This window comes from Equus caballus, chromosome 17, assembly GCF_041296265.1.
Source record: "Equus caballus isolate H_3958 breed thoroughbred chromosome 17, TB-T2T, whole genome shotgun sequence".
In the NCBI taxonomy this organism is placed as follows: Eukaryota; Metazoa; Chordata; class Mammalia; order Perissodactyla; family Equidae; genus Equus; species Equus caballus.
The window spans coordinates 97076363-97088679 of record NC_091700.1 but is presented as its reverse complement, the minus strand read 5'-3'; the positions used below and the strand labels follow the sequence as shown (position 1 = coordinate 97088679).

Below are 12317 nucleotides of genomic sequence, written 5' to 3'. Positions count from 1 at the left end.
AGATACAGACCAATAAATTCTGCACATTATAGCTGGAAAAGGGAGGCATGGAACTCAATATTTACATATCATATGAAAAATATTTCCTCCTTGTAACTAAGTCTACACATTCACCTCCTTGTATCATTAGATCAAAACTAAGTGATACCAGTAGATGAATATCTGTGTCTGTCTTATTCTACAGCGTATAAATCTCCAGGAATGATTCTGGAAAGATAAACCATTTTCTATAAAACTGTGTAGCATCTATCCACAGTAGTATCCCCACTGTGAAAGGAATACATCTATAGTTGCCCCCATTTTGATCATAAATGAAAAATAGAAATTTCAGAAAACTATTGTTAGAGGAAAAAAGTGGAAATTTAAAAAATTATTTCACTCTGCTTAAAAAACAATATTTTAAGGTGTTTCTCTCAATCTAATAATATGGCAAACTCTCTTAAAGCTGAAGTAATTTTGTTACTAAAGATCAATAAATGTTATAAAAGATTGTTAAAATTTGGGGTGAAATACAGTAAATGTACAGAAAACAAATGACTCCCTTATGGAATGGAAACATTGGAAACAATTCTCTTTGTTTATTCGATAGACACAATTGTAATTTTTCAAACTGTTTAATATTAAAAAAATACATTGAATCATTTAAGAAAAGACCAATAGATCCTATATCTCAAGAGTTTGATTTAAAAGCGGTTATGGAACGTGTGCCTAAATGTAACATATGTTAGGAAATAGGTTTCTCAGAAATAAACGTTGAAGCCACAAAAAATAAGGCGATGTCTCTTACTATGTGAAACAATAAAAATAAATCTGATAGAGGATTCCAAAATAAGAACATCAGTGGCTAATTCTCTATTGTACAAGAAACATCCAAATTATGTGACACTTATCTTTCCCCTCATTTTCAGATTCTCTAATTGAAAATACTTAGATGTGGATGTCTCAAGCATACTTAATATAATTCTCTTATCCTTTTCATTCAGAATAGATGCCAGCTCTGTAGTTAGAAAAATTCCTTTCGATGACAATCTGACTAAATCCTCCTGCTCTTGACCCAGCTGTAGTGTTTTGACTACTTGAGCATTTTTATAATAGAAAATAGATATTTTAATTGTTTTTGTTTACTAATATTTTATTGAACTGAACATTGGCTTCACTGAGTTGATCCTCTGTTTTAGTGAAAATGGTGATACCAAGTGGGAACGTGGACGAAGCCACTGGTAAATGAGAAAGAACTGGAAGGGGTCAGAATATCAGTCTTCTTTTTCTTCCCTTTTTTTTTTTTGTTCCAGGAAAGTCTAAAGCAATCTGCCAAACTTTGGCTGACAGAAAAAGGATTTGGCCTGTGCTTTTGATAGAATAACAATTTGTTACTCTCCTGGTCAAAATGATCCATAAAACATACAGCTTCTCTGGTGAGCTTTACTATTTTAAGCTGCAGGATCCGATGGTACTTTGTGACATGGGGTGATCCTTACAATACGGCTGAATCTTGTATTGTAGATTACGCTCTTTGTATTCTGGAGGAAAGAAAGATGTAATTTATCAAAATCCCATGGGGAAAGTTCCAGCTTGATGTGCAAAATTGAGTAGCCTGTGGAGTGAGTTTTGACTTGTAGCTTTTATGACAGTGGTGCCTTCTGAAACAGAACACGTATTTGTATTTCTAACAGAGGAGAGCGGTGCTGAGTGGTAAAGGGAACCACTGGGAGCATATGCAGCTTGAAGAAGAATGTTTTTCTAACTCATTTTGAAGTAATTGTGTACATTAACATTTTTTACCAGAATAGTTTGCGTTTCTCTATTCTGAATTGTTCAAAGCACTCACTGTTTGAACCAAAGTTAAATATAAAAGAGTGCTCTAGCATGAACTTCAAAACTGCCAGCAAATGTACCCACCGAGACTAATACAGACAATCACCATATGTCAGGTACCTGGTTGAAAATTGGAAAAATGTATTCCACCAAACAAATAGCCAAAATCATGGCAAGAATCTGCTTATTCTTGATGTATCTTCACTGAACTGTGTTCGTGTACATATGTGAGTCTGTGTTAAACACAGTCAGAGAACGATACAGTGTAAGATTTTTATAGGCAAATTAGTTTATGTATCTAGAAGCATAAATCTACATAAATAGTTGAGAACATCATTGACTTCAATGCAAAACAATCATTATTTTTGCTTTTTAACACTATCCATCAGAATTGCGTTTGGGTTTCATTAAATTTCCAGGTATTTCTCAGAGTAGACTTGAACGTGGGTGAAAGGTGAGTATTCATAGCCGATAATGAACAATTATTGTGTTGCTTAATTAGCATGCATCCTTTTCTGATTAAAATACATGCTTTGTACATTAAATGCTGTTGGTAAGTGGTTTAATAATAAAAATTGCGCACCCCTTGAAAGCACTCTAGTAACAGGACGTGATTGCTTATCCAGATGGCCTATCATTTGTATTAATGACAAACTTAATTTCTTGAGTAAATTTTCACCAACTGTTCTTCCTTTATTTTTATTACTCAGTGAAATATATCTGAAGCAAAAATACAATAGAGCATGACATCTCCATCGCAGAATTAAAGCAGGAGATTAATGAAAGCTGACTGCCGTCGAAGGCAGAGCCCCGGCGTGAGACAGTGATTCGCAAGCCTCCTGCACGGTGGAATTAACCAGGGGCTTTCTAAAAAGGCTGATGGCTGAGCTGACCCCAAACCAATTAAATCAGAGTGGGGCCCAAACATTGATGTATTTTAAAGCTTTCCAGGTGATTCTAACATGTAGACATGGTTGAACACAATGAGATAGATGGTGGAACAGAGCATACACAAGCCATTAACTGATTTGCTCATCAATTGATATATTTATATATATATGTCGTACATTTATATATGTATGAGAGTACAGGAGTGATGTTACATTTCAGATATTCAGTATTTCCTAAGCATGTTCCGCAGAACACTCATTGTAGATGCCAATTACTATCTTCTAGAGAACAGTGAAACACAAACCTAGTGGGGAAACACTGAGCTAAGCTAATGGGCGTCTCTGCGGGACTTCTCAGGGCCTTTACTGTGCCAAGTGTACTGTGAATCTCCAAATTACTTTTTTGAAGAAAGCCTTGGGGCTTAAGAGGCTGCTATATGTGCTTTCCACAGCAAATCAATTATTGCTGATTTTGGCACATTATCTGTAAAGCGGCAGGTGCAGGGGGCCGGGGGCGGGGCAGGCAGTAGCTCTCTAATTTGTTTCAGCTTTAAAATTCTAGAATTGATTTTGCCTTCTTTGAATCTCCTATCATTGGGGAGCCTTTCTTCTCTCCACCCTGGTTTAGGAAAGGTCACGTTGACTTCTCTTTGCACCATCTATCTCAACCTGCTGATGAGACCATGCCACCTCTGCCAACAATCTGACAGGATTTAATAAAGAGAGGATGCCGGTGCTCTGGGCAGATGCCGCGTGGGGGGACTGCTGCCCTTGGAGAGTTCTGCATCGGAACCTGGGGCCGCAGACGCCATGAGCGCCCACCGCCCGCGGGAGCCAGGCCCAGGCCCAGGCCCAGGGCGCCCCAGCTCCCCTTCCTTTCTCCTTTGTTTGTTGGCTTTGCTGATTTTAGCCCTTCCTACTCCCACCTCCCCTCCCCCCTTTTTTGGTGGATTGTTGTTTCTTAAAGGAACCAAACATACTTTCCTCCTCTGGTTTCCCTTTGAGATTTTAAAATCAAACTCTATGTAATAGGTTTTAAGCAAAGATGGATGGCAGTGACTTCACAGGCATAAAGACATCGTTTTTATACAGATCATCACTTTCGACAACATTTCCTTCAGTGATTCTATTACTTAGAGCACATAGATTAATACAATAAATCCAATATTCTAATGGGTTTAATTTGTGTCTATAATCTCCTTTAACATAAATAATCACTACTTGGGGATTTGAGCGATTGATGGAAGGGGTCAGCCAACAACAAACCTATTTGCTAAATTTATTGCCGTATTCTATATAACAACATGCTAACATCAGGATTGAAAAATACAGATAAAGAGAAAAAAAATTTAAAAAATATTTTGGATGATATCTTGTACATAAAATATATCCTTCAGTTTATAGAAAAGCCATGCCTGGGAGTCGGAAACATAACTTCTGGTCGAAATACTTTTATTTTAAAACTTTTGGCATGATCCTATATTGTTCATCACTTTTTAATGAAAAATGAATTTGTTTTTTCAGCAACAAACCTCAGCTTAATCAATATGCTTCCTCTTTTCATATTAATTTAATAATGTAAACCTAAAAACAATGACTAATATTTGATTTCTTCTGAAATTATTGTTCTTTTTCAAATACTTGTCATTATCCAGGATTAAATACAAAACTTAGAGGTACTTAAAAAACCACTGACCCTTCAGGGGCGTAGTCAGAAGGTGTTAGAGAGAGAAACAGCACAGCACAGAGAGCACTGGGCTCTGGGGCCCGAGGCATATGCACCCAAATTTCCACTTGGCCCCAAAAAGGCTTCTGGGCTGTCCCTTAACTTTCCGAGAGAGGTGCTGTAGGAGTCAGAGATCATGGAGGAGAAGCACCTGACTCGTAGTCGGGGCTCAAGAAAGTGTAACCATTATTGATTATTAGCAGAAAACTAAATAAAACCATATTCTTAATTAGCACGTTTGGAACTTAATATCTGGACAGCTACTATTGCAAATTTGAGCTTTTTCCTGGCTCGTGGCCATTAATTCAATCCACTCTTTTCTAAAATGAACTGATGTACATTTTCAAACCCATTAATTCTTCTTATTACGTCTGTAACATTTCTTTTAATCACCCTGGCACTCTACACGAAGAAGATAAACCTGCATTATCTTACTTATTTATTCATATTAAGCAGATTTGGTGAAAAGCTCTGCTAGGGAAGAAATAATTCATGGCACGTAAAATTCATTAAAAGTTTTATTGTTTCTACATTTAATAGAATAAATAATGTCGTGTCCTAAGAGAAATACAAACAAATATTTTCCTGTTTTATTGTTTCTTCCTTTTTAGAATCATGTAGTGTCCTAAGAGAAATACAAATATTTTCCTGAATGCGCAGTAGTTAAAGCTTAGAAAATGTATACTAATGAAAGTTTAACTCTAGCTTTCAAAGAACCTTTGGAGCTGGAAACAGCACAGATCATTGGTTCTGGAATCAGATTGAAGTTCTGTGTTTTCTCCTATGAGTTACTTAAATGATCTGAGCTTCTGTTTCTTTAGCTCCAAAATGGTGATATTGTTAAGTTACAAGGTTTTGAGGAAAAAATGTCATTCAATGTACACTGTACAGTGTACATGCTCAAAATTGCTTTCCCCTGTCTCATTTTTTTTATTTCCTCGAGTTTTCAAAAACTGTTACTTGAAGAAGACCTCCAACCATACTATTGTTAAACAAAGAATCCAATATTATTGCAAGAAGTACATTAAAATGACATCTCATTATTTAATTGCTTTGCTTATTTTTTTTTAAAGATTTTATTTCTTTCCTTTTTCTCCCCAAAGCCCCCCAGTACAAAGTTGTATATTCTTTGTTGTGGGTCCTTCTAGTTGTGGGATGTGGGACGCTGCCTCAGCGTGGTTTGATGAGCAGTGCCATGTCCGCGCCCAGGATTCGAACCAACAAAACACTGGGCCGCCTGCAGCGGAGCGTGAGAACTTAACCACTCGGCCACGGGGCCAGCCCCTTTGCTTATTTTTCTTTAGAAACATAAGTACACTATATTAGGGTTCTGCTATGCAAAGAAAATAAATTTCCTCATTCAGTTTTTTCTTAAACTGTGTTATCAATAGCTTGATGAGTTCCTGAAATGATTTCAGAAAATTCAGTATCATAGAGCAGAAAATATTTTAAGATGGAGTTAGATATTTAACATATGAATAATTTTAGAATCTAAATGTGGCTATTTCTACTCTCTTCTTTAACACTTACTTTTTAGTCATATTTAATCTGATTAAACTATTCATACAGTGCTATTAAGATACCTAAAGAATTCAGTGCTTTTTGAAGTGCCCTAAATTGTAAATGGGTTAAAAATAATCAATATCTCTTTATTCCATCATGAGTTTCCCATGATCACAGATATGAATGTCATGTAAAGATGAATCTACAAACAACAGCAGTTAGCATAAGAGAGAATTTCCATTCTGATTTTGGGCCAAGGATTCTGAAGACTCTTGCCCTGATTTCAAATATAGATGCCCTCTGTCTCTCTGGCCCAGTTGAAATAATATTTCCACAAGCACAATTCATGTCTTTGTCTAACATTGACTTTTAAAACAATTGCCTCTGTTTTAAAAAAATGATTATGCCAGTTGTTTACAAGACCACACAAAAATGAACACGTCCACAAATCAGGTACATTAATTTTACAAGATGGCAAAGTACTTTTTAAAATTCTGTGTTTGCAACTAATTATGCAAATAGTCTCTATTGAATTAAAAAGAGATAACTTACTAGTTGAAAAGAAACCATCAAAGTTTATAAAATTTCAAAAGAAACTCACTTACTTGTTCAAACTCATTCTTTTGAAATTCTTCAAAACCAAAGATGTCCAATATTCCAATATCCCAGGTCTGCGTGCTGTAAGGGAACAATAAAACCGTGAACAGGCGTACTTGAAGCTCTTACATGACCCCCTGCCCCTTGCTACTTCAGGTCAGAGAAATCCAGCCATTTAGGCGTCACTGCCCATTTGAAGTAAAAACATGCAAATAGTTATCTCAGAGTCTGGTGACAAACTCTGAAAGTAAGGAGAAAAGTATTCTTTTAATGGTTTGATTCAAACACAAATAGATTAACAAAAATACATTGATTTATAAGTTTAAAATGGAACAATACATGGGTGATTTAATATCTGCTTCTCTGAAACAGTCCTTGTGTCTGTCTCCTTTGACTACACTTCCTTTCTCTGAAGGAGTTTGCACTCACCTGTTAGTGGTTCTCACCAGCTAACGCTTGTATCTTGTTAGGTTACACAAGCAGTGAACCAAGCAATTTCTACATCACACTTAAGTACAATACAAGTCAATCACGATTAAGCCACGTGTGTGTTCTTTGATAGATCAAATTGAGCTGCATCAAAAATCATATTATAATCTCCCTACAGGAATTCTTATAAATAAAGAAGAATAAAGACCATGAAACTTGGATGTGAAGTTGCAGACGTCAATCTAAGTACTATTTCTTTTTTCAGCGTAAGCTATCACTCTTGGAATTTGCCAGTCTTGGATGGTCAAGTCACAGATGTTGGAACCCTCACAGTGAGTGAAGAAAGGAAAAAGAAACCCTGGTTTGTGACAGCAGCCCTGACAACCTGGGTTCTGTGGGGATGTGCAGGCAGCAGGGGGAGTGTGCATGAGGCTAATTCTTGTAAAGAAAGCCCCAGATGATTCCAGAATGCTGGTCACCAGGAGGGTACACACCCCTCCCTTTCACATCATTGGTCTAGATCATCAGCAGGATGACTACTATGCCCATTTTCTGCCAATGGGTCTGACAGTCCATCATCATTATGGTGTTTATGGTTTCAAAACCACTGTGCTTGTTGATGAAGGCATTTTTGTTGTTCTTGTTTCTTCTCTACTCAATCTGTCCAAACTGCAGAAGCACATTGGCAACCAACTCCATTTTTGTACCTGTATTTTGTTTGCATAATCATAATATTTTAAGGTCTGCCATATGTCACTTAAATGACCATTTTTTTCTTCAAAAAAGGTAGAGCAATGATTCTATGATATCCTGTCTCTAAGATTCTTTGTTGTAGACGGTACAAATACGAGCTTCATAAGTAGGCGGGAGAGTATTTTAAAAGCCTTTAATGTAAACTTCACATGGCAAAGAACATAAAGCAGGGAGGCAAAGGCAGACTCAGTCAGTGGATGTCTCTGGGTAATTGATGGAGTGTTTTAGAAGAAAAAATAAAGTTAGCATTGTAGCTCACCCTGTGTGCCCAAATAAACTCTACGTGGATTAGAAAGTTAAACGTTAGAATGAGAAACTATAAAAATGTACAAGAAAACAAATGTGGCCATTTTTTCTGCTTTCAGTTCTGGGAAAAATTTTTTTAGAAAATTTAAAAGTATGATTACCCAAATACGAAATTCTTTTGGAGAATAAACAGCACAAATAAAATTAAATTCTGTTAGAGGTAAGTATTATTTTAAGCTGCATTGCCTCTTGATTTCCATAGATTTTTTTCAACCTGTTGTTGAAAAACCTGTATGTTCAGTAAGACACCATCTTCCATTCACCCACGCTTCCTGCCCTCCTGCTGTCTTTATAATGTGCACAGAGATGCTGGGAATGATGCTATCTTTATAATGTGCACAGAGATGTTGGGAATGATGCTTACTCGCCGGTAACAATGGTGCTGAGGTTTAGGATGATTGGCTGCTTTGTTTTGGGGGGTGTATGTGTGCGCGTATTTTCCATGGAATGAGCTACATTGTTTCTCTTTTGGAGCTTTAGTGACGAAGTTTGCCAGGTTTTTGAGTTGTTCAGTCTTGGGTAGGAATCCTGGTTCAAAGAATTTTTAGTTGGATAACTTTGGGCAAGTTACTTAAATTTTCTGAGCTACAGTTTCATCATCTATAAAACTGAGATAATAAATAATGTTTGTCCACCTAGATGCTTGTTACAATTAGAGATGATGTACATAAAGTTCTAGGATAACAGCCGGTATACACTGGTATACACATACATACATAGCTGGTATACATATCCAGTCACTGGAAGTTGCTTTCTTGAAAAAATCGTTTAAGCTTGCTATAGAAATGAAGAGGGTAGCTAATAGAAGAAATATAAATACCTAGTAGGCATATTAAAAATGTCAACGTCATTAAAATTGCAAGAGAAATAAAATTTTAAAAATTAGGGAGAGAAAAATATTTCCTACACTTTTGTTGGGAGTTTAAATTGGTAGATCTTTCTTAAAAAGCAATTTGGTTATGTGGCTTAAAGCTCTGAAATGTCCATATCACTTGAACCAGTACTTCCAAGTTTAAGAATCTGTACTAACGATGATCAGAAATGCCATTAAAGACTCATGAACAAGGACACTCATTGCTGTCTTAATTACAGTAACAACAACAAAAGAAATAACAAATAGCCTACAGTAAAGACAATTAATTAAATCGCATGCATCCTATGATGGATTAATTTAGTGAAACTGCCAAGTTAACAGAAAGCACTATACAAGTTCTGTATAAAGAATAACCCCTATGATATATCCAGAAGACCTACAAAGGAGTACAGTCAGCCTGAGAAGAGGAATAGAGATGGTTTTGTTTACTTCTTTTTATTGCTTTGCATTTTCTAAGGTCTCTATAGTGAAACACAATTATTTTTATAACCAGTAAATATTCAATTGATGTTTCTAAAGACACTATGAAACCATGAGAAATGTCCTTGAACAACAATAAGCTAAAAACTAAAGCTGGAAACAAAATTTATACCTTTTGTATCCTTATAGTAACTTATTGTATAATTTCAACCATGCTAAAAATGAATCCATGTCACAGAAAAAGTACAGCACGTGTTAACAGTAGATGTCCTAAATGGTAGACCAAGAGGTGATTTCTTAATTTTTTAAATGTTCTATAATACTCTTTATGATTAACTTCTCCTTAAAAGATGTATGATTAAGCACGTGTTGGGCATATTGTGAGTTAGAGGAAAGGACAAAGATAACCTTCAGGGCAGAGAGAAGAAAGTGGAGCCCAGCAGAGAGGGTGGGGCAGGTGTCTGGTCTTCCAGGAACAGAAGGTCAGCAGAGACCTCAGGAGGCAGGAGAAGAAAAGCAGAGGTGCTTCCGGAAGGCCACGTGCTGTTCACAAGTATGCACGCTTCCTGCCAACTTATACCAGAATCTCCCTCTAGCCTCTCATCTCCGACTCCCCTGCCTGAATCCCACCCAGCTGGCCTTGGTGGCAGTGGCCCTATAATAACAGCACTCAATGCTGGTAAAAGTCAGGAAGAAGGGCAAGAGCTCTCAGTGACATGATGTCACCACATAAGTCCTTCCCCTTTTCATAAGGATGGTGACTTCGTGTTGACAAGCTAAGGGTGGAGGCTGAGGCTGCCCAGGCATTTGTGGTGAGCAAATGTGTTAAAGATTCTGGTTCAGACTGGGGAAAGTAAATTATTAATTAGTAATTTAGAGTAGCATAAATCTGGTTGAAAGAGCACTCTTTTTAAATGACTTTTTTTCATATTTTATAGATACTGGTTTCCAAACTATATTTGGCTACAAAATAAAAATGCTATTAAAAAAAAGATAGGAAGGAAGGAAAGACCATTGTCAGGAGAAAAACTAAATTCAGGTTTAATGCATTTTAAGGATTCCTTTTGCAACTACTGACAGACATAACGTGTTCATTTTTTCAAAAATCTCTTTCATCATTTATGATGGAATGAAATATGTGTCTGTTATTGCAATAGCAACCTTGGCAAGAGGGTTATAAGAATTTGTAGCCAGCAAAATGCCCACACTGTGTAGCAGTCAGCATCACTGTCATTTCTCCTATTGATGTCTCCACTCACATCACACAGGCATTTAACTCAACATCCAATTTCCAGCAAGGAGGAGCAGACAGAGGTCATCTGATCAACAGGGATTCAAGCCTATAGGTAAAATTAACATATTAATGAGATGGTCTGTTTTAGTTCAAATTCTGCCTTAGAATTCTCCTGAGGGCTTTCCTGATGGTTAACAAAACTGTCTAACTTGCACTATTTTATTAGTAAAATACGACACCTTTCACACTAGACAAAATATTAAATGCCAAGGCATCTGTCTGCTTTTGATTTTGCCTTCCATGCCTGTGGGTATGGGAAGGGGAAACATCCCAACTAAAATGTCTACCCTAGAGCTTGGATGAACTAATTTTATTTGGGCAGAGAGGTCTAGTGGCATCTAGAAGTCAGGTTCTGTCCTCAATCATCCCTAGGCAAGGAGATTAACTAGATGGTCACCTAAGTATTTAGTCAGTTTAGGAAATAGCTGAATCCTGCTTGGCACAAAACCCTTAGACTGAGCCAGAGTTGAGTCAGCCCCTCCAGTGGGTCAGTGACCGGTAGGAACCCAGACAGGATAAGAATGAAATATAAAAGCATTCCAGACTCGAGCAGTCTGGCTGTCCAGACACACTGCCCTGGGGATCAGATGGACTTCCACAGAGGTCAGCGGGTCAAAGTCCCTGGAGAGGTTGGGCTGTGCTACCTCATTCACCAACTCTACTGCCAATATGCCGTAGAACTCGGTTAAAATAAGTTCTGTTGTTGATTGCATGGTGCACCTTTTGTGGAGCCTAACTCTGCCCATCCCAAAGCTTACCTGAATTTCACAGGGTTTTCTCTAGTCTGTGAGATGAACTAGGGATGGAGAGGTGTGACTCCAGGATTGCATACTTTTGGGAGTTTCTCCCTTTCATTATTTGACCAAGCAAAGTACCTGAGGCTTATCATTTTCTGACAACATGTCAGAAACTGGGGAAAGAGTTTGCAGTTGCTGGCAAGGTGCACTAGAAGCTGGGTGGTGGGAGGGGCTGGTGGTTGCCAAAGCAGCCGCTGCCTCCTTCCATCCTCGCGACATCAGGCATCCTGACTTCGTTCCTAAATGCGGTCCTGGTAGCACTTCTCCACTGGAAATATAAGTTAGGAAGTGAAAAACTGGAGACCCCTTGAGGTGAAAATTGGACTTAATTAGCCTGGATAGTCAAGAAAATCCTGGGATCAGGGTGAAACCTAGAGCTAAAATTTTACCGAGTACTGTGTACCAAGCGCTGTTAGAAGCATTTAAAATGCCTTCCTTCATTTAGCCTTAAGAACTACCTATGAGATAAGTACAATAATCACCCCCATTGTACAGAGGAGAATATTGAGACAGAGGACTGCGATGTTTTAAGTTGCCCAAGGGCACACATTGGCATTAGATGGATGCAGGATTTGAACCCAGGCCGTTTGACACTAGCCCCTGTGTCTGTAAGTCCTATGAGGTCTCGCATAAAGCTGCTTCCAATTATTCGTCCTTTAAACAAGTCTAATTCTGAACTGCAGAGAAACCAGGAAGGGAAGTCTCCCCAGGAGTAATGAGACCATAAATAACACAAGATCCCTTAAACTCTTCTTATCAGTGAAAGCTACAACCTACAGCTGAAAAGCATTAATACTCAGTACTTTTAATAAACATATGTCCTCAGTCATTATGAGCTAAATTTACAATAGTGATATATATGTATGTATTGTTACCAAAAGCATCTTTAGAAACAAGAATCAACATACCACAC

General features: G+C 37.5%; 1 protein-coding gene across 4 annotated transcripts in view; it reads right to left on the bottom strand.

Moving 5' to 3' along the window:
- Positions 1-12317, bottom strand: part of MYO16 (myosin XVI) — a 598386-nt gene that overhangs the window by 182628 nt on the left and 403441 nt on the right. For all 4 annotated transcript variants that reach the window (XM_023621818.2, XM_023621819.2, XM_023621821.2 and 1 more), the window contains exon 21: positions 6540-6612. In XM_023621818.2, coding sequence (XP_023477586.1) covers positions 6540-6612 — 73 coding nt within the window. The remainder of the gene's footprint in view (positions 1-6539; positions 6613-12317) is intronic.